General features: G+C 32.5%; 3 protein-coding genes across 3 annotated transcripts; 1 reads left to right on the top strand and 2 right to left on the bottom strand.

The window, feature by feature from the left end:
* Positions 1–6868: 6868 nt before the first annotated feature.
* LOC111886946 (uncharacterized) lies at positions 6869–10091 on the top strand. The gene is made up of 5 exons (XM_023883190.3): positions 6869–7580; positions 8579–8615; positions 8736–8972; positions 9061–9108; positions 9481–10091. Exons 1-5 carry the CDS (start codon positions 7219–7221, stop codon positions 9934–9936), a joined length of 1140 nt encoding a protein of 379 aa, XP_023738958.1. The 5' UTR covers positions 6869–7218; the 3' UTR covers positions 9937–10091.
* Positions 10092–11005: 914 nt separating this feature from the next.
* LOC111886883 (protein SAMBA) lies at positions 11006–12083 on the bottom strand. Its single transcript, XM_023883125.3, has 3 exons — positions 11816–12083; positions 11420–11530; positions 11006–11221 (listed from the first exon to the last, which is right to left on the bottom strand). Exons 1-3 carry the CDS (start codon positions 11973–11975, stop codon positions 11133–11135), a joined length of 360 nt encoding a protein of 119 aa, XP_023738893.1. The 5' UTR covers positions 11976–12083; the 3' UTR covers positions 11006–11132.
* Positions 12084–14182: 2099 nt separating this feature from the next.
* Positions 14183–14737, bottom strand: LOC111886909 (heat stress transcription factor A-1e). The gene has a single exon (XM_023883146.2). The coding sequence runs from the start codon at positions 14735–14737 to the stop codon at positions 14183–14185; it is 555 nt and encodes a 184-aa protein (XP_023738914.2).
* Positions 14738–24025: the final 9288 nt, after the last annotated feature.

The following is a 24025-nucleotide window of genomic DNA, read 5'->3' as shown; positions in this document are numbered from 1 at the left end:
AGCGGTTTTTAGCCGAAACAATCTAAACGAGAGTCGAAGGTCTCGTTATTAGTAGTGCAACGGTAAAAAGACAGACGAAAACGGACGTCAGATGAAGAAGTTATGAATTTATAACGGAATTTTCCTGTCTCGGCCTACTAAAAATAAATAATAAAAATAAATTCAAAATTAGCCGACGGAGTCCAAACGATAGTTGTAGAGCGTAGTCTCATCTACGAGTGGATATAAATAGCATCAAAAATGAAGTTCGTATGAGGAAGATATGAATTTTTGAAGTTTATTAAATAATTAAAATATATATTTAATCTTTAATTCGGATGTATATCCGAAGGAGTCATTGATCTTATCCGAAGTACGTCAAGCGTACTGGCGTACGACCAACATACCCCGGTGCATGAACCCCTCAGACCCGAGTGCTCACATACGTAAGCGATGACGTTTTTGGTCGCGTACGCCCATTGTAGGGCTTAGTACGCCCAACGTACTCCAAAATTACGCCCAACGTAACCCCAAAGTTCAGCCCCTATAAATAGCATGCGAAGACAGTCGATTTCTTTTTTTCAAACTCTTCTCTCTCACTCGTTTTTACCCCCGTTTTACGTGCAAGAAATATCCCGAAGCCCCGAAGCAAGTCCCGAAGCCCCGAAGATCCCGATAAGTGTAATTCCCGAGCCGAAGCTCTGTCCGTGAGAAGCCAATTTTTGTGAAGATCTTCCAGATCTACCGAAGAATACTACTTCTACAAGCTGTAGTGTTGTCCGATCATCTTCTGATCAAGTGAGTGTGTGGTCACTTTCTTCTAACACATAAATATTAAGTATTTGCTACGAAATACATGTTATATGTTTATACATTGATGTTTATTTGAGATAAGCGTGGAATGGATGTTTTATATAGGTTTTAAATGAGTTAAACTGTATATGTATGTTATGTCTACAAATATGTTTGGTAGAACATGGGTAGACGAATTAGTTAGTGTGTGATGACGGATGAGTTTGAGGATGAGACGAAAGACGAACCATTGTAGCTATGGATTTAGTATCGTATAAACGAACGTTGGTAGCTATGGATTTAATATTGTTAGATAGACGATGGTAGCTATGGATGTAGTACTATTAGATAAACGTTGGTAGCTATGGAATTAGTACCTACACTGGTAGCTATGGATTTAGTACCCGATGAATGAACCATAGCAGCTATGGAATTAGTGCTTTACAAAGGAACCTTGGCAGCTATTGTCTTAGTGTCTAATAAAGAATCCTGGCAGCTATTGTCTTGGTGCCTAATACGGAGTGAACGAATAGATGACTCTTAGGGTAGACCCCTAAGAGTAAGGAAGATAATGGGGATGAATAATTGGAATGATTGTTTGATGATTGAATATATATATATATATATATATATATATATATATATATATATATATAAGATATAATATTGTGGGTTGAAAACCGTATATGCTCACCAGGCCCCCAAGCCTGACCCACTCAGTTTTCTTTGTATTACAGGTTGTGACACGAGAGTATAAGTCGGATGACTTGACGAGAGATTTTGGATTATAGACCAGTAGTTATAAATAACTGTTGTAAGGTCTGTATTGTACTGTTTATGCTTTTGGTCTGTATCGGAACATGACATCCCGAGATTTTGTTGTTTAAAGAAAATACATTCTTTTGAGAAATGTTTTGATAAATTCTATCATATTTTGTTTTGGGAACAAATTCCGCAACTCTTTTTATCAAAGGATTACTCTGATTTTATAAAACAAAGCATAAACAAATCGGTCTTTTCTGGCCGTGATTTTGGGGATGTCACAGTGGCCATTCATGGGTACGCCGTGGTCTCAATGCGACAAAACAGACGTGCTCAGCCAGACAACCACGTCGTGGTGAGGCTCCACCACGTCGTGGCGATCAGTCAGAATGACTTAATTCCTTAATGTGACATCCCCATTTTCACGGCCAGAAAATACCGATTTGTTTATGCTTTGTTTTTAAAATCAGAGTAATCTTTTAAAGAAAACGGTTGTGGAATTTGTTCCCAAAACAAGATATGATAATAACGTATCAAAACATTTCTCAAAGAGAATTTATTTTCATTTAATAATAAAACCTCGGGATGTCATGTTCCGATACAAACATATAAGCATAAACAGAACTTACATTCAATTACACTAATGATTTATATTTCCTTTAAATCTCTCTGTGAAATATGTCTTCGTATCAATACCTATGATACAAAGAAAACCGAGTGGGTCAGGCTTGGGAGCCTGGTGAGCATATAGGGTTTTCATCCCACAATGTTATATCATATATTATAAATATAGAACATCCAAACTTGTACAATTTCACCATATAAAGGCAACTCTTATCCTACCCCATCAATCCTCACAACGACACGATCTAAACTCCCGTATCTAAAATTTTCCTCTTTACATGATCCCTACTCACAGATTTAAAACTATCATCTCCACCCAATCCATACTCACGAATCTAAAACTAACCTTTTCACCTGATCCATACTCACGGATCTAAAACTAACATTTCCCCTGATCCATACTCATGGATCTAAAACTAACCTTTTCCCCTGATCCATACTCACGGATCTAAAACTACCTGATCCATACTCACGGATCTAAAACTAACCTCCTGATCTGATCCATACTCTCGGATCAATAATTGTACCCAATCCATACTCCCGGAATAGGGACAGTTAACTATACCTTAATCCTGATCTGATCCATACTCCCGGATCAATAACCGTGCCCAATCCATACTCCCAGACTAGGGACAATTAACTTAGTCTTAATCCATACTCCCGGACTAATAACAAGTTTTATCTCTTTACCTGATCCATACTCCCAGATCTAAAACTATCCTCTTGATCTAATCCATACTCACGGATCTAAAACTAACCTCTTGATCAAATCCATACTCACGGATCTAAAACTAACCTCTTGATCTGATCCATACTAACGAATCTCATCTACCCATGTCCTACCCAACATATTTGTAGATATAAAATACATATACATTTTAACTCATTAAAACCTATATAGTTCATCCATTCCACCAATATCTTAAATAAACAACAATATATAAACACATAGCACGTATTTCGTAGCAAATACTTCATACTTATGTGTTAGAAGAAAGTAACCACACACTCACTTGATTAGAAGATGATCGGACAACACTACGGCTTGTAGAAGTAGTATTCTTCGGTAGATCTGGAAGATCTTCAAAAAAAATTGGCTTCTCGCGGGCAGAGCTTCGGCTCGAGAATCGCACTTCTCGGGATCTTCGGGGCTTCGAGACTTGCTTCGGGGCTCGGGAATGATACCGGGGCTTCGGGAGGTTAAAATTGCACGTAAAATGATGTAATATGGGTGAGAGATGAGAGAATGAGCAACCAAACTCGACCGACCCTTCAAATCTATTTATAGGGCAAAATCTGCCCTTGCCACGTCGTGGCACCTTTTTCCACGTCGTGGGCTTGGTCGTCACTGCATGCGTCATCGCAAGTTGCATCTGGGGGACTCCCGGAGGTGTCAGAAGACTTGCCACGTCGTGGCACTGCTTGCCACGTCGTGGTATCTAACAGTTTTGGGGTTTCGCGCCCCGAACTTCAGAAATTCATAACTTTCGCATACGAACTCCGTTTTCAACGTTCTTTATACCGACACATATGTGAGATTATGCTCTACAACTCTTGTTTAGACTCCATTGGCTAATTTTGAATTTATTTTTAATATATTATAAATATGTTACTTATATATTGTCTTTAGTAGGCCGGGACATGAAAACTCCGTTCGAAATTCATAACTCCTTCATCTGAACTCCGTTTTCGTCTGTATTTTTATCGTTGGACTACTATCGAAGACATCTTCGACTCTCGTTTAAATAACTAAGGATAGATATCTATCTACCTTAAATTCACTATTTATGTCGCGCTGGGTCGTGTCGGTTCTGTCGCGAAACTTCGACAGGTCATAACTTCTTCGTTATAACTCGGATTTTGGCGTTCTTTATATGCACGGAAACCTTGTGACATATACTACAACTTGTTTAAGATTAATCATTCTAAATAATCTTCCATCAAAAAGTCGTTTTTGATGTTTATTGTCTCTAAATTGACTAGCTCGGATCTACGGGCGTTACACTTAAGCCGACTCCAGTCCATTCCAGGAGTTCCCAAACACAAAATAGGTCCAAACCGTAACCTTGATGGATAAAGTTTCAAACGTTATCCTTTAAACCTTGCCAATAAGTCAGGATCCAAAACTCCAAGTCCTTAATGGAAACATAAAGCACATACCACCCATTATGCACTTAATCCCTATAGTTATTTCTCCAAAGTTTCCAAAAGGGTTTCCAACACCTTTTGGACCATAAAAATCATAGCTTTAAGGACATGCATGTCCTTTCCATTTTTACGGCAAAACAAGGGAAAAGGGCCAATATTCCATGTATGGCCTCAAAACTCAAATCTGATGGGTTTTGAGCACTATAACAACCCTATGTACCATAAAAAGATTTCATGTTCTTAATTATCACAACATGAAAAAAAACTATCACGATACACAATAGTATTTTCTTATCCTATCATCGACACTACTTTCTCACATCTTCTTTTCATTACCTTTAGCACAAGTGACTAATACATCCTAACCTTTCAACATTCAATTATTTTAGGGAAAAATACAAATCTAGCCTTTTTCTTAATCACCTATCAAAAAATAGCCAAAAAATACCACTTAGCCAAAAATAGCCCACAAAACCGTAGTCAACTTATGGTTGACTACGGTCAAGGCCGTTGACTACTGTTTTAGGCCGAAAACTACTGTTTTGTGCAAATGAGCTGCTGTTTCAAAGGCCCGTTTACTTTTTCGTGGCCCGTTAGCCCAAAATATATAATGAATTTTTTTCCAGATTATGTCATTTTGCCTATTGTTTTCTTTGGTTTGGATACTTTTTTTCTCTTAATTGAGCACCCGAAAACAACCAGGTTTTTTTACTTTTCATCAAAATTTTACTGTCTTTGTGATTAGGAGTAAGTTTTATATATGTGATTAATTTTTTTTTTGAAAAAAATCGAAAAAAAAAATATATATAACCGTAGGTTTTTGGACAAAACAGTAGTTTTTTGGACAAAACAGTAGATAAAACCCCCAAAATAGTAGATTAAAAAAACGTAGTTTTTTTGGATAAAACCGCCAAAATAGTAGATTAAAAAAAAACCGTAGTTTTTTCCCAAAACCGTAGACTACGGTTTGGGAAACCGTAGGTTTTATAATACCTACGGTTTTGTATGGCAAAAATGTTTTTTTTTTTATTTTTTTATTTATAGAAAACGCGAAACAGTAGACGAAATGTCGAAACAGTAGGCGAATCTCGAAACCTATGGTTTCGTGGGCTATTTTTGGTCATTTACTAATTTTTGGCTAAAAATTGCTAATTACCCCCTTAATTTGGCTAGATTAGTAATTACATCATTATTTTACAATTTCAATTCATGTAATAAAGAAAAATACCCAATTTTATCAAAGTTATTCGTTAGGAATATATATATATATATATATATATATATATATATATATATATATATATATATATATATATATATATATATATATATATATTTGGTTATGTTTCGAACCTTCTCATACTATTAAGTTATTACAATTTACACATTCATCATTTGATATTAAAAATAAATATTCATGACCTTGCCACGTTTCAAGTAAATTAGACCACAAGCATGCATGTAAATGAACCGAACGTTCAACAAATTGTCCGTGAACCGTTTGACGGAAAGTTCGTTTATTTAATAAACGAACGAACATGAACAAAAATTCTCGTTTGTTTAGCTAAACGAACGAATATGAACAATAGTTTTGTTTGTTCAATTTAGTTTTTGAACGTTCATTTATGTTTGTTAATTTAAGTTCATTTTGTGTTAAATTACATTACGATATTATATGTTTGTTTATGTTTATATATTTTCAATTATGTTTGTTTATCTCCGTTCGTTTATGTTTGTTTAGCAAGTTCACGAACATAAACAAATGAACATTAACAATGTAAGTTGTTAACAAATGAACATAAACAAGACAACTTATTTGTTTACCCATTCGTGTTTTTTTTATTTGTTCGGCCAACTTAAACAAATGAAAATAAACAAACCCTTGTTCCTGTTTGTTTGGTTCATTTACGACCTAACCCTAAAATGTTTGAACCAACATGGTGTTTAAATCTGGTATCATTCAAAGGAGGGAACGCACCACTCATCCTTGGTAAGATGTACCATTGTTGCACCTTTGACTATGGTACAACAAGGACTTCCTGAAAAAGTATCTTTCATCATTCAAATCAAGTTTTCTTTATTATACCTTTTGGATCTTAAGTTATAAACCTTTATTCTCAACAATAACAACATAACTACATATGAGAAAAATGTTAAAATATGGCATTATTTTACAGAAATCCGATCTTGATTATATTCTGTAATCTATAGTTTATAATTGATAGGTGTAGTCTCACACAAATGGGACAAGACTTTGAGCATGATCTCTCTCATCTCAAATTGTGATGGCCAACCCAAACCCACATGATTTTTAAGCATATGATTTCCCAGACAGGAAGAAGATAGATAAGTTGTACGTTAGAGCTCACTTCATACATATCTCCGTACAAGTAAATAATGCATAGCAAGTATACAAGTACCATTATTCATATACATCTGTAGAGTACTGTTGGAAATATGTTTGTCGTTTAGGGGTAGAGGGGTAGTAAAAGTGGGTCCCATCACTGTCAAAACTGACAAGCAATGAAGTCATCAAACTCGTTTCTTGAAAACTTGCACATCTCCCCCTTCACCACCTTCCTCCACATCTCTCTCTCTCTCTCTCTCTCTCTCTCTCTCTCTCTCTCTCTCTCTCTTCTTGAAAACTTGCACCCCTTCACCACCTTCCTCCACATCTCTCTCTCTCTCTCTCTCTCTCTCTCTCTCTCTCTCTCTCTCTCTCCGCCGTTCTCTCTTCCCAATTTATCTCTCTAAAGATCCTTCGAAACCCAGCTAGATTTCCCCATTTTTGAAGAAACTAAGAAAAACTCATATCGGTAGATTGATTGTTAGATTGTGTAAATACATATAAACACAGTACAGATGCATTGATGAGTAGGGTGTCCACCGGAATGTTATAGCGGGGGGTGGTGAATGGGTTGTGTAATTTCTCATCTCAGTGCGAAATTCGCCTTCTTTCCTCCGTCTCCGCCTACCTATCAGATCAAGAAACGAGACGACGGTAAACTAACTGCTATATACACATCCTCCTCCATGCCGCTGACATCGGCTGTCGGAGCCGTTGATGATGGCGGTGGTGGCGGTGGCGGTGGTGGTTGCTCGTTTGATGTGTTGTCGCTACGCACTAGAAGAGGCAACAAGATTGTAGCTTTTTATCTTAAGAATCCATATGCGAAGCTCACACTGCTGTATTCTCATGGAAATGCTGCTGATTTGGGTCAACTCTTTGACCTCTTTGTTCAACTCAAAGCAAATCTCAGAGTCAATCTTATGGGGTCGGTTTTTTCTCTTTTACCTAACTTTTTCCCCTAAATTAATGTTCCCAAATTATCGACATTTAGCTTCCGAATGTTTGTTTGAATTGAATTTCCTGTTTAAGATAATGAAACTTTCCCTTTTTCTTTTTCTTTAATTTGCAAGAAATCATGATATTCTTTTCTTGAATCTTTGGTTATATAATCTTATCTAGCTTTCTGCAATCTCTTATGTAATGGGTATTTCTCTCTCTCTCTCTCTCTTTTTTGTTAATTTTACTTTTACTTTAAAGAAAGTTTTGATCTTTATCTATGGATGTAGTCTCTTCATGATTTTGTTACAGTTTGCTTTGACCCCTTTAGATATGAATGATCTCTTTGAATGTCAAATCTCTATGTGCAAAGTTGTTAATAACTCGGTACTCAATTTGATGTTAGTTTTTTTGTTTTACATACTTACTTAGATCATGATATTGATTTGACTTCACTTATGCTCTTTGATGTGATTGATTTTGGACTTTTTGGTTTTTTGTTCTTCTCTTTAAAATTTGATTTGGATTTGGATTTTAGAAATGCTATATTTAGTTTGATGCATGAAGTATCCTTTTCTCCTTTCATGTCAAAATAATGTACAAAAAACTAAAAGATTTCAAGATTTGTTTTCTAAAATATAGAAAATCTTTACAAGATCCTTTTGGTAGATAATATAGATATGTCTAGCATTACAATTATGTTTTTTCCTAATCCACTTTCTTGAACTTTTTGGCTTGGTTAATAACTGTATCTCGTGGAGATAAAAATAGAAAAAAGAAAAAAAAAAGTCGTTAGCTTTTGTAGGATCTTACTTCTTTTCTCTGGTTCTTTGGCTATAAAGTATCTGGAAAAAGGGTAGAAACTGAAACCCTAATTTCCCAATTAGGTTTTTTACTTCTTTTAGTTAAGTATTGGAGATGAGATTTTTACAGTCATCTTTTTCACTTTCATATTCATATATGAATACTTTCTTTTTGCATTAACAGATATGATTATTCAGGCTATGGTGCATCAACTGGAAAGGTAAACTTGTGAACAAACAATATCCAATTACCAAATATCGATAATTTGGGATTATACAAATGTGATTAAAAATTCGTTTTTTTTTTTTTTTTTTTTTTTTGTTTGTTAAATAAATTTCAGGCAAGTGAGCTGAATACATATGCAGACATAGAAGCAGTATACGAGTGTCTTCAAACGGAATATGGAGTCAGCCAAGAAGACTTGATTCTTTATGGTCAATCAGTAGGAAGTGGGCCCACATTGCATTTGGCTTCTAGATTGCCCAGGTTAAGAGGCGTTGTTTTACACAGTGCAATTCTTTCTGGCCTTCGTGTTGTCTGCCATGTCAACTGCATGTTTTGTGTAGACATTTACAAGGTTTTTTTTATTTATTTTTATATTCATTTCAAATTCTTTTAATCTTGTTTTTTTTAGACTCTTATTATCTTATATTTTGGATTTGCAGAATGTTAACAAAATTCGGAAGGTGAAATCCCCCACACTTGTTATACATGTAAGTCTTGCCCTGAATGGGTAATTAATGATGTCTGTCTGGACTCTGGACTCTGGATAAAGTGTTAAATGACCATTTTACCCTTACAAAAAACAAATTCATAACATAAAAGGGGAAATAGGTGAAGGGTTAGTCTCACAATAGATTATTAAGCTAGTTCATTTTTTTTTATTTTTTATTTTGGCTTAACTCATTAAGTAAAAAAGAAACGGCCATGAGCCATGTAATGTATAGCTGTCTTGTCTAGATTAAGTGGTTAAGGGATGAGTGACTACTGAATTATTGTTTAGATGAATTTTTTTTTTTTTTTTTGGAAGAGATTGTTTAGATGAATCTTTTAGTTTTAATAATTTGATGATGTAAAAATGACAGGGTACGGAGGACGATGTGGTAAATTGGCTACATGGAAACAGGCTATGGAAGATGGCTAAGGACCCGTATGAACCCTTATGGATCAAAGGAGGTGGACACTGCAACTTAGAATTATATCCTGACTACATTCGTCATCTTTACAAGTTCATATATGAAATGGAGATCATGACCACAAAAACTCGTCTTTCAAAGATCAAATTATCAAAAAAGACATCATCTGCCTGTGGTTGTTGTTCTTCTTGTATAAAAGTCAGGCAGCCAAGCTGCCCGAAATGCCCTAAACCTCGTTGCCCGGAGTGTTGTGGCTTGCCAACTTGTTGTTTGAACTGGAACAGTTGCTGTTGCGGGTGGGTGATACCGAAATGCCCGGATGTGAAGTTACGTAAATGCCCTTCGTGTTTGGGATGCGGATGCTTTACGTGTTTAGGGAAGTGTGTGAGGTGTTCGTGTTGGTGATATAGGTTTCGTCGGGTGGGTATACATGTTATGTTAGGATTACGAGAAGGGAAGGTTATAATCGTAATTTAACGGTTTGTATAGATTTTCTACGGCTCGTGAACAAGTGCATGAAAATGGCAAAAACAATAGGGTATTTAGAGCTTTGATGATAACTCGGTTTTCTCTAGATTTCTTTCTATTTTCTTCCAAAAAAAATATTTACATGTTTATGGTGATTTGTTCATTTATACGCACGAGTGAAACGTTTATAGATCATACCAAACCGATCATGTTTTCAACCAAAAACCATGATATGGTGGACAATCGGGCTAAGGTTAATCTAATTTAATGACAAGGTTTTCATGTTTTCTTTTTGGTCCATTCTTTATATAGGTCTCTTTTCCTTCTCTCTCTAGTTTGTGCAAGTTTGTAGATCCCATTTTCCCCAAAGAAAAGGGAAATAAATTTAGTTTCCGAGGCTAGAAATTACTTAGTTTTATTATGAGAGAGGGTTCCGAGGCTAAGCTAAGACGTAAAACAATATCTGAAAATCAATTTAGTTTCATGCATATGAGAGATCGACAAGTAAAGCAATCCATTCTCAGATGCATTGTAGAGAAACATGGATAAAAATGATGGACCCTATGATCGAGTTAAATGTTAGGTTGGATACTTGGAAAACGTCATTGGAAGAAAGAGTGTTATCATCATTTAGCAAGTTGTATACCGAAATGAGAATTTCAAGCACCTAAGATCTATAAAAGGTGTTGAATATGACATTACCAACCACATAAATATGAGTTGTATGTGACAAAAAGGCCTAAAAAGAAAAATTCTACATGGTGGTCATAAGGTCAACTTTGTTGGACAAGATAACGAACATATGTATGTAGGTTTTCCTTTTATTCTTTTATCATGGGCCGATGTTTCATATGTAGGTTTTCCTTTTACTGGAGGTTGTTAATGGAAGTAGTCTTCCCCTTGTCACATTTTTATGGGGCTAGGTATTTTTGTTGCATTTTTAATAAATTGAGCTCATGTTAGTCCTTGTTAAGATGGATCATTTGATTGGAAAAAAAAAAAAAAGTAAATGGCCAACATTTATGTATATATATATATATCAAATAATGGTTAAAAACCCAAACCAAATTAACTGCAACTTGAGTTGAATGAATATACTGCTAATAATATGCAGCCACCGAATACAAAGTCTTCTACTTGAATGAAGATACATTATTCTGATGCCTTTTCTGAGCAGCCAGCTTATGCTTCATTGTTTCTGCATGCTTTGTAACAAGACCACCTGTAGAACCAACCCAATGAGAAACTTAAAACTTAAAACTTAAAACTTAAAACTTAAAACTAACTAGTAGTATGATGCTTTCATTATGATCTTGGAAGACTTAACACATCATGATTTGAATTAGTCCAAGTTAGGGTTCATAAATGAGAATTTGGATAATGGGACTAATGTTTGGTGATTGATGATTGATGGTTTTACCTGGGCGTGAAATAAGGTGAATACGTGAACGAGGTCCTTCAAACATCCAACTATCTTCATCCAACATTCTTACTTCCTTGTTCAGTGAAGCCATCAAATCAGATTTCAAAGCTGCAATTGCAGTTTACAACATTAAATCATCTTCCATATGAATGTTTCATGTTTGTTTCAAAATGCGTTACTGTTGCCTCATATTAACCCTAGTATTTTTCAATTCAGAATTCACTGAGCTTTTGTTACAAAATTCAAACACCCACAAGTAAAATTGCAAACAACATGATCGAAACCTTGAAATATAGAAGCGAATTAAAAAGTTATTCAGATGGAAATGTTCATTAAAAATAAGTAATATGATCTGTTTGCGATAATATATAGACATGGTCATAGATTTTAAACCTCGAAGAGCCTCGTCTTTACGATCTTGGATAGTAATGAGATCGGTTGAGAAATGGACCTCATCGGCGGCTAGTGATGAAGACATAACGTTGGCTCCTATTATCGCCGTCGTCGATATCGACGACCTCGCCGGTGATGACGTCAGTGAACTGTTGCTCATCGGCTCTGTTCTCGATTTTCAAACGAACTGAAGTAAAACTTTGTTGGGGATTTTAATTTCATCTGAATCCCTTCAATAGATATCCCAAATTCCGAACTAAAATATTACTATTATTAATCTTGTCCCTCAGCTTGTGAACGTTACAATACCACCCCCAAACTTTCTAGTTTACCAAGCATCTTTGAAGTTAGCACTGAAGATTTAATTAGAGAAAATAATAAATATATCTATTAAAATAAAACAAAAATTAAGAAATTTCACAAACTATCCCCATTAGAAACCCAATCCAATCCATTTTTTTTTTATAAAAATTAAAAAAAAAAAGATTCTTCCACTTACACAAGCCAACCCAATCCAATTATTCATACCCATTAGCAATCCAAATCAATCTAATTTTATATTAAAAAACATATAAAAGAATTATATTAATATTGATCTTATTTTGTAGAGAAAATAAATTTTATATTTCAATATATTTTATTTGATTTTTTCTAAGTATAAAACGTAGTTATTAATTAAATTAGATTTAAATATAAAAGTTAATTTAAGTCCATCTATCTAAAAGTGACACTTGTCAACATAAAGAAATAAAAATGTACAAACTTTTTGATGAACGTTAGAGCAGCCTAGATCACCAAATATTTTTCATTTTTTTTTTTGTATTTTTTGGTGAGCTGTTCCCAAAAAATCATCAATGAGGATAGTCTAATAACCATGAATGTCATAGGTCCAACTTGCGAAATTGACCTTAAATACCTCTTCTTCTCGAATTTTTTTTTCTTTATGAAATCTCTCTGAAACAAATATTTTTTCTTAAGAATACAAAGCTCTCTTTTGCATTGAAATGATATGTGAAGTTTCGTACCAAAAAAATATTTAGAAAAAATTTAAAAAGTCATGATTTTTATTAACATATGAAACTTTTTTGTTGTGAATATTATTATTATTATTATTATTATTATTATTATTATTATTATTATTATTATTATTACTTTCTTTACAAAACGACACTGCTCGAACATGTTTGAACTAGTCAAACATGCAAAAGAATTTTTATTTCAAAACAACCTTGATTTAGGTATTACCCAAGTTATATGGTAATTTTGCAAAGGGTAATTTCACACGTTGAATATGTGAAATTAATGGTTATTTGGAAAAAAAAAACAATGTTATTTTTGCCTAAGGCTGGAGGAAGTGGTGTCACACTTCCTCATTTTGCCACACTTACTTACCACATCCAATGAATAATATTCCATAGAAAGAGAAAAGAGAAAGAAGAGGGACACAAAGAGAGGAAGAGTGAGAGAGAGGGAGTGCTCCTGATTTTGGCCGCACACCCAAACCGCACTCCCCAACTCGCATAAGGGGGCGGTGTTCACTGCAGTTTCATGTGCCACATCAGCTGAAACTGCACTTCACTCCCTCTGGTTTAAGACATTTTCTAATATATTATAAATTTTCTCTTTGAAACATATACTCCAAATAAAAACACAATTTAGATGACATGTGTTTACATGAGCTTTTACATTCAACATTCTCGTGGTTTTGATTTTGTTTAGCACGCCATAACTATCTTATTTTTCGAGTTTTTTTTTTTAAGTTGTAATGTTTGACAAATCAAAAAATAGCTTATAAACTAACTTTTTAAAAAATTACTTAGAGCAGCTTTTTAGAAGTTTTTTTTTTTTAATTTTCAAAATATACCCTTTAATTAATTATAGAAACTCATTATTTAAAATGTCATTTTATATTTTTCAGGTAGCTTTTAAGCTAGTTTTACCAAACAATATTTTTTATCAGCTAGTTTTTCAGTTAGTGCGTCAAACATAGTGAAAGTTATGGATACATTTATTTATATTTGTTTTTAATTTATTTATTTACTATCAACTAATCTCCACTTGTCTATCATTCGGTCAAGAGATCTAACAAACTCTAAAGTATTAAAAAAATTTATCTTAAAAACAACTCATATTCATCATAAAAAACAACTCATATTCATCATCGATCAATACCATTACCATTATGTTCCTCAATCAAGAGTTTTTAACTAGTAAAATTGTTTTTTCTTTTCTAGATTTTCACAAAAATATAAGACACAAGTCTGTGAAATCCAACATTAGCCTCCCACTCTAAGGTCAAAATGGTAAAATCGACCATAACACTATTTTATCTAACCACATTTGTACATACTATTTAAACATATAAACTCAACCTTGTTTCATATCCGAGGAAAGAAGTTCCATTTGTTGGGTGAGCTTCTTGAGCTCACTCTTGGGACTTCCATTTCCATTCATCAGAGCATGGCCTAGGCCCATATCTTGTGGGCCCGGTTCTAAAAACTGCTCCCAAAAATTCAACTCCACATCACCACCAGGAGACAAACTCCCATTCTCCAAAATCTTTTCAATCAAATCCCCATTCACCACATCATCCACCATATCAGTTAGATAAAACTCACCGAAGGTTGGGGTTAGCGGCACCACCTCCTGAGTCATAACTCCGGGAGGTGGAGGTTGGTATTTGACAATCTGTCCATCGTCTTCCTTAATCCTCCGTTTTTTATTATTCCCTTCTGTAATAAGCTTTGTAGCCTCGTTTTGTTGTACAAAATGTGCCAAAAATCCAGGGCTATTGACTGCTTTTGCTAAAAAGGACATCATTTGTTGTTGCCTTTGTTCCATGCCTTGAAGACCTTGCACCATTGATTGCATTGTGTTATCGGTGGCTTGTTGTTGTTGTCTTAATCTAACAAGCTCTTGCATTAATACATTTTTGTCTCTTTTTAGCCTTTCAGCCTCTTCTTCTAGATCGAATTTTCCAACTTCTACACATGAGGTGACTGAAGGGGTTTGTAATTATGTGTTTGGTTGGTGGTGGTGGTGTGGTGGGGCGGGTTTCCAGCGGATTATGGTTTTGAGGAGGTGTTTTTGACCACGTAAGAATCCTTCGTTTGCAAATTCCCATCGATCGGGGTCCATTTTCCTAAATCCTTGTTTTTCACCACAAAAACAAATGAAATTTGCTTATAAACTTATACCATATGTCCTCAAATCAGTGAAATGTTATGTTCAAAGTAATTACTAAACATGAAATGAGGGGATTGATTTGTGTAATTGTGTCCTGTTGTCAAGCGTAGATAATATAATCATAATATTATGACTAAATCAAATGAAGCTCTCAAATTGTTAACCTTGTGATAAGCAACTACAAGATAACCCTAGAAAATGGTTAAGCCAAGATTAATAGCATCAATAATTTACTTTCACATGTTCTTGAAAAACCTTGCTATTTCAACAAGGACTCAAAACGGGTTTTAAGTTTTAACCCGATTATATGAAAAATGAATGTTCAGAACCTCCTTAACATCTTCCAACAGGGAGATTTATGAAACATATACCTAAGGTGTCCCTAATTAAAACTAACATAGCAATTGAATAAGAATCAGTGAAAGAGTAAGGGGAATAGAATAATACATAAGTGTTGAGCTGTCGTACGAAGCTAGATAAATTGTTGTGTTTGAAGTTTTTGGGCAAAAGATCCTTAGCAAACTCGTCAGGGTCTCGCACGATGAAATTGTTATTGGTAGCACTCCAGGAAACAATCATATCGGTTGAAGGATCATCCACCATATCGTATGTCTTCACCAAGAACGGTGGAGGAGCATTAGCGGCCGGCATCGGAGCCGGAGCTGGAGCCTGAGTAGATGAAGGCGGAGCAGTACCAACAACGTCTACAGCGACAACGGCAGTGGCACCATTATTACTCTTAACAGGTTCCATGGTAACGAATGCGGGGCTTCACAAAGGGTTTTGGAACATCATTGATCGAATTTAAAAATCCTATGGTGGTTGGGGAGATTTGTGGAAGAAAATTTGTGAATATGCGTTAGGGGTTTTGAGAAGTTAGAAGACGAAAGACAAACGCAGTGAAGAACTTGTTTTTAGACCTTGCACATATGGTCGATCTCTAACTTGGTGTTAAAGTCTTTATTAGTATTTTTTTTCTTTTCTTTTTTATCCTTTGTTGAGGTAGATATGAGTTTTTTAACCCAAAAATTAAACCAAATCGAAATGGTTTGTTGTATTCCATTTCCAAAATTAAAAACTTAACCGATAAGAAAACAAACGTACAACAAGTTTTATAAGAGCAAATACATACAAAAATCAAGATAAGTTTATTTTTTATATCCAAATTAGCCAAAATGATTGGCATCTTATTTAGATTAAACATTAAAGTTGTAAAACCACTTATTGAGTTAGAAATATTAAAACACCAATGTTTTTATTTGAATGTTTTATTGTTTTTTGAGTAAATTACACGAATGGTCCCTATGGTTTAGGATAATTTACACGTTTGGTCCATAACTTATTTTTTTAACTCGGAAGGTCCCTACTGTTTGTTTTTGTTACGCGCTTGGTCCTTGTCTTACCTAAAAAGACTATTTTGCCCTTGATTTTTTTAATTTATTTAAATAAACACGCTCTCAACCCCATCCCACTTACCTTACCTTAGCTACCCCATCATTTTTCCCTATTTAAATAATAGCATTTTTAGGTAAGATAAAAAGCAAGCGTGTAACAAAAACAAATAGTAGAGACCAAGTGCATGGCAAAAAAAACAATAGGGACCTTCCGAGTTAAAAAAACAAGTTAGGGACCAAATGCGCAAATTACCCCAAACCATAGGGACCATTCGTGTAATTTACTCTTTTTTTTACTGTAATATTGTCTTTATAGTATTGTTAGTGTTTGTGATTTGTTGTTGTTATTATTAAATAAAATCTTACTAGATGTACTTAGCATGTTTTTAGTCATTTGGTCATATTAAGTCATTAGAATGAATTAGGTTGAACATAGGAATAAGTTAGACCTAATGAGGAAGCAGTAAGGAATTAGAAAACAAAAATATGGTTTAGCTGGGTGAAACAAGACCCATGTTTTGCAAGTGTAAAAATACACGGGCCGTGCAATGTATATTTTGGATACAAAATTATTGTTTGCAAACACGGTCAAATCGATGCCAAATCTTCTCATATGCCCTTCTATGATGTTTAACAATAATTGAGACCAATAAAATGTTATGTTTAAAAGTAAGACCTTAAACATGAGATAAACAATCCAATCCTTATTAACTTTAGGTGATCACTTGGTAGATGTTTTGCCTCTTAGATTGGAGGTCTCGAGTTTTAACATTGACATGCACAAATTTGTGATGCTAACTTCTAACTATTAACCCCGTCGTTCAAAGAAAAGTATTCTAATAACCTGGATAGTGAAAAGAGTTTGTTCTCCTACATAAGGTGAGTTATACCAAGAGTGCATGTCCCTAAATCTAGTTTATTTGATTTGGAATGATTGATTTCAATATGAGTACTATAAGTATTTTGTGCATTGCATAAAATCTATTTTGAAAGAAACTTATTTCATCTCGAGAAATTTTTGGTTTGTTTTGAAACTATTTTTAAGCATCATACTTATGCATTCACATAAGATTGGTTAAGACTTGTGGCCACTCACGACTTGAATATCTAAAATGAGAAATGAATGTCCAAATTAAGGGTTGGTGATCACATATTAGAATGCCTCATGAGCGACTTGTAACCCCTTGTGTGGGTTCTAAAGGTGGCTCCCTAAAACATAACATAGCATTGGACAAATGAGTGTAACACATTCACACATCTCCGAAGGGTGGACTGGGTTTTGTGCCAACTTCACACATACCCATTTTAATTGTATTTGATGAATTAGGACTACAAAACCGACTTAAGATTGTGAGTAGTTTCATATGAATTACATACTCTAATTATTGAGTTATTTATTTATTTATGAATTGACTTAAAACTCGCTTATGTTTTGATGTGTTCCCCAAATTTATGTTATATTGTTCGTTAAAGATTTAGAAAACTATTTTAGGGTTTGATTTTTGGGATTGGATGATTGCTCCCATCCTCTACCCTTGAATAGTTGACTATAAGTATACTCACTAGGCTTAGCAAAACATTTGTATTTGACATGCAATAAGTTTGAAACATTTAGTGACACATAAGGCTACTAAATTTTGGATAATCAAAAGACATTAAATTTAGATATCAATAGTCGTAAGTTGTTTACTTTAACATATTGTCTCTTGATTAATTTTGTTACACCCTCGTATGTATTAAAAAACTTTAAAATGTTAACAGCTTGTTGGGGCTTATATTCCACAAGGTGCATTTCTTAATATCACTCTTTCATAATATGTATCAAAATTATACTTAATATGACTAATTTATCTCGCTTGGGGGTTGCAAAAAATCATTACATCACTTTTATTTTTTTTGTAGAAAATATATTGACATTAAAAGGACTAAAATGGATAAATTAAGTTTATATGTCCTTAATTGGTAAATCATGAGTAGTTAAATGATAACTTTATATTAGAGTGTATAATGTAGAATTTGTTGATATTCTAAGAAGTCAAGGGAGGGTTATGTGATAACAAATTTTCATTATCAAGGTGAGCACATATATTACCTTGACTCATTACATTCGTGAAGTGAGTTAGTTGATGATTTGATAATAGTTATTCCTGTAGATTATTGATGATTTTGGTAGTGGAAATTCTTTTTTACTATTGATGATTTCAGTAATGAGTACTTTTGTTTATTTTTGATGATTTTAGTAATGAATATTCTTGTTAATTATTAATGATCTTGATAGCGAATATTTTTATTCATTATTGATGATATATATGAATTGACTGGAAATTAATTGTTTGCCATGATTGTTTTATGAGGGATAATTGTAAAATTTAATGAGATGATGATTTTTTATTTAACCCTACCTTATTTACTAGACTTTATATTCCAACAAGATCTTTTTGTTTGTTTCCGATGCAATCAACACTCTCCAAAGCTTCAGCTTTTTAATTTTCAAACAATATTAAAAAGCATTGGAAAGTAATAGATTTTTTAGTAAAAATATTATTTAGAAGTTTTTTATTTTATTTTTAGTCACTCCAAACTCTATGGGTATGCACATCAAAACAATAATATAACCAAATTAAAATAAAGTTACATTTTTACTCTATAAAAATATATAATTTAGACATTATAGATTCTTTCAAACATATTTATTTCTAGCAATCTATCTTTTATATGGTGAAATTAATAAAAATAAAATGGCCAGAAACCTTGATTTCAAGTGTAGTCTTCTAAGCATTTGAAGGTGATGATGAGGAGCAAGCAATAACTACATGTCTTTTTTTCTTTTTATTTATATTTTTATGTTACAAAAAAAAATAATAAAACAAATATCATAAAATATTTAAAGCATCTTTAATGTTCATGGTATTACTTTTTCTTTTTGACACGAAACCTCACATCCAATCATTTGCATATCAATATCAATTCAAATCTTTTTACTATTTCTCAAAAAAAAACTTTTAATTATTACATTTTAAATATTAAAATAGTTGGTGAATGCTCGCGTGTAGCGCAGAAACACCTATATCGTTGAAATCTTTACAAATATATGTTTTTTTAATATAACAATAAAGTGGTTGTTATATTTGAAATAATAATTCATATACTAAATTTATATAATATATTGATTATTTTGAAATATATGATAATATATACATCTATTATAACTGCATAATCCCAATCGTTTGAATGACTTCTACCCGCGAGTTATTCATGAATAAAATTAAATATAATCTATGGTTTAATGTTATTTATAGTTGTTATTACTAATTAATTTTTTAAAATTTATTTGTTTAACATTTTAATTTCTATCATTATAATTATTTAAAACATCAAACATTGTTTTTTGATTTTAAAGGTAACAATGTAATCATTTATATAAAGTTATATTTAACTATTGTTATTGTAAATTATTTTAAGCTACTTATTTGAAGACTTTTAACGATCATACAAATATCTTTAGGAAATATTTTAGTTAAATTGAGATTATAATTTAGTTTTTGCATTTAGCACTATAGTTGATCACTTTTAACTATTCACAAAATATTCATTGAGTTTTTAAGTGGAATTGAAATTTATATTTAAGTTGACACTGTAATGTTATATTTAAATTAACAATTTAAGTATTTTGTTCAAACTGTTCAAAAGTTATAACTTTAAATTGATAATGGTTTACATACAACAACATTTTAATCTAATAACTTAAGTATAATTTGTTAAAAAATTAAAGATATAATTTTATAAGTAGAAGGAAAGATGTTTTTTTAATATTGAAATTTAGTTTATTTATGATTACATGTTAGGTTTGATATTTATTTAACCTTATTAACCAACTTATAATCATTATTAGAAAGACACTACAATTTATCCGTTTTAACTATTTACAAAATATTATTTGGGTTATTAAAGTTAAACAATAATTCATATTTAAGTTGATCATGTAATGTTATATTTAAATTTATAATTTAAGTATTTTATACAAATTGTTCAAAAGTTGTAGCTTTAAATGATAATGATTTAAACCCAACAATATATTAAAACTAATAAATTAAGTAAAATATGTTAAAAGTTAAAAAACATAACTTTATAAGTAGAAATAAAGATATTCTTTTATATTGAAATTTAGTTTGTATATGATTACATTTTATGTTTGATGTTTATTTAATCTTATTAACCAACTTGTAACCATTATAAGGAAGAAATTGAAAAGTCATGGGAGTTTCAAATGAATGTGGTGAAAGAAAAAATGCTAGCTTTATAAGATACTAGGCGAATCCCCGCGCGTTGCGCGGGAATAGAATTATATAGTTAAAATAATAACTTTTACAAAATTATTATTTAATATTTCTATTTTGAAACAAAATGTTAGTAGTAAAGCAAACATATAATTAACATATTAATTTTATTAAACATTATAGTTTAATTTTTAAGTCATTGTGATATATATAATTATTTGATAATTTTATAAACCGTTTAAAATTGTGTAAATTATATATCAAATGAATGATAATATAATGAGTAACAAAACGTATGAACAAAAATATGAACTGCAACTTTTAGTAACATAAAAATAGAAAAACATCTATTATAACATTTATATTAAAAAAGATATATATATACAATGAATAATAAAAAATATGAAAAATAAACACTATAACTTTTAATAACATAAAAACACTAAAACATCTATTATAACATTTATATTAACTCTTCATATTTCAATCACAAATCTCTTCAAATACATTAATGTTTTTAATGAGCAAAACTTTACAACCTTATAAAAGAAAGGAAAATAAAAAGTTATTATTGATTACTAATTAATAATCATAAGTTAAAAACTCTTGAGTTGTAACTAATAAATATACATAAATTAGAAAACTCTTGAGTTGTAACGTGAGTTTCAAATGAATGTGGTACTTGGAAATGTATATTTATTATTATTATTATTATTATTATTATTATTATTATTATTATTATATTCTTCTAAATAATTGGTTTTGATGCATCATTTTAATCCCTTCAATTATTAAACATAAATATATTTAATTATAAATTTATAACATACATATATGCATATACATGATAATTACATATCAAATGTTTAAAATTATGTTGTCTTTTAAATTTGTTGTGTAGGATAACCTAACAAAAAAATAATAGAAAATAAACATAATCAAAATAGAAAAACTACAATAAAAAAAAATAAGAGCATTGGGTGGTTGAATATATAAATAAAGATGTTACATAAACATACATTTAAATCAAAAGAAAAAACTAACATTTGTCAACTTTGCTCAAGCAAAAAAAAACTATTTCCATTTTATGAATCTTCTTTCTTCATTTAACACCACTCAACCATAGAAACTTGATGACGATTCTTCACTAACCTGCAATCAAAATATTTCTTTTGAAAAAGAAGAAACAGAAAGATATTCCAAGCAAAACATTGATGTTTGGAGAGTCACATTCAAGATTGAGTAATACACACAAATCACATATAAATATCAGATAGAAACTGAATATAAAGAAAGAATAGAAAAGCTTCATTTGTTTTCTTTGAAAGAAAAAATCATATTACAATTACCATCGATGCGACATAACCCATTTCTTTAAGTCATCATATTTGGATCGTGAATGCTTCAACTATATGAAAACTTTTGAATCACAATATCTTCAAATCCTTTTTACATGTAAGATTTTATATAACACAAAAGACACAAAAGATTGACATTTTTATAGTAAACTTTTCACTAAATGCTAATTAAACATAATATAAGTTATAAAACTTTTGAGTGTTAAATCATAATTAAGAAAAATTTTGAGTTGCAGTAGTTAAAAAATGGTGTTTCAAATGAATGTGGTTTGAGAAAGTTAAAAAAGGGGGTTTCAGATGCATGAGATTCAAGAAAAAATGCTAGCTTTATAAGTATGTATGATACTAGACGAATGCCCGCGCGTTGCGCCGAATTCAACAATGTATTTCAAAATTTTCAAATATATGTTTTTTAAATATACCAATGACATTGTTATTAGCTTTTTCATAATAAATCTTATAATAATTTGGTATAAACATTGTTTGTTTTGAATTATATGATAATGTAGATATCTTTTAAAATTATATAATCCTAAGTGTCTTAATGATATTTACCTGCAGGTTACTTATGAATAAAATTAAATATAATATATGATTTAATGATATTTATAATTGTTGTTATGATTAATTAATTTTAAAAGTTTATTTGCTTAAGATTTTAATCTCTATCATTGTAATTATTTAAAACATCAAACATTGTTTTTGTTTTTAAAGACTACAATATAATCTTTGTATCTAATTATTTTAACTATTGTTGTTGTAAGTTATTTAAAATAACGTATTTCGAAACTCTTAATTATTTTAATTTGGTTTCAGAAATTTAACGCTTTTAAATTTGTAACGCCCCGTTTATTTAAATAAAATTAGTAAATGTGAGTCCCAGACTAATTTGTGAAGAATTTTAGAAGTTAGGGGTTAAAAGAGTAAGTTCGGGATTAAATTGAAAAGATTTGAAGGCTGAAGGGTTATTGGTAATTTAGGGAGTTATTATGAAAGAAATTTATGGGATCAAGGCTTAAAATGTAAGTTTTGGAGTTAGTTTGTAAAGATTTCTGAAGGCAGGGTTAAAAGTGTAGATTATGAAGTTATTTTGAAAGAAAAGAAGGAAGGAGGGATCGAATATGTTAATATGGGAATGTGTTTTAAGGCACCGGGTATTTATTCATTATGCAAACTAAATTGTGACATAACCCTAAATGATGCAGCCACCAACCTTATGACTCCCTCTCTCTCCAGCCGCCACCACATCTCCGTTGTTCATTATTCCGATCAGATAGGGTCATCGGTTGCCACGCCGTTGAGCACCACCACCACATGCTTTGCTGCCAGAGGTGCAGGGAGAAGCCAGAATTCGGAGCCAAATCTCACGCGCTGCCGCCATCGGGGGCTAAGGAGACCGACGAGCTCGTGTAGCTGCTGCATCTCTTCAGCCGGTAATGCATTCTCCTCTTCTCCCTCATCATTTTGTCGAGCCCCGTCTCCATTGTTGCTCCGAACAGTTTCCCTTTCGTTGAATCCTTTGGCTGCCATCTGCCGCCGTAAGGATGGAGGCTTAGTATGTGTGTCGAGGTATGTTTCAGCGCATGCTCAGCTTAGAGTGACGAAGGATCGCATGTCCAGTCAAGTGGGGTGTGTTTAGGCCGCCGGAAATCGCAAGCAACCACCATGGCAGCCAACCATGGTGGCTGCCGCCCCCTGCCATCGTTTTCTGCCAATTTGCCACCACCAGCCACTGTAGGAGGTGGCTGTGTGTGTGTGTGTGTTTATTAATTGTGATGTAGTATGTGTGAATTATGAACAGGAACCACCACCACCATTGGAAATGGTGGCTGCCACCGCTTTGCCGCTATTGTTGCTATCGGACCTCCGTACGCCACCGTGAAGTGGGTGGTCGTGTGCATTCCCGAGCAAGAGACGTATTTTATTGTGTGTGTATTTGTGTTAGTAGTGTGTGTGTTTAGTTGTGGTTTTAGCATTGTAATTGTAATTATCAAA

This window comes from Lactuca sativa, chromosome 6 (genome assembly GCF_002870075.4).
Source record: "Lactuca sativa cultivar Salinas chromosome 6, Lsat_Salinas_v11, whole genome shotgun sequence".
Classification (NCBI taxonomy): domain Eukaryota; kingdom Viridiplantae; phylum Streptophyta; class Magnoliopsida; order Asterales; family Asteraceae; genus Lactuca; species Lactuca sativa.
Note: the sequence above shows the minus strand (reverse complement) of the source record. Positions and strands in the feature narration are given on the sequence as shown.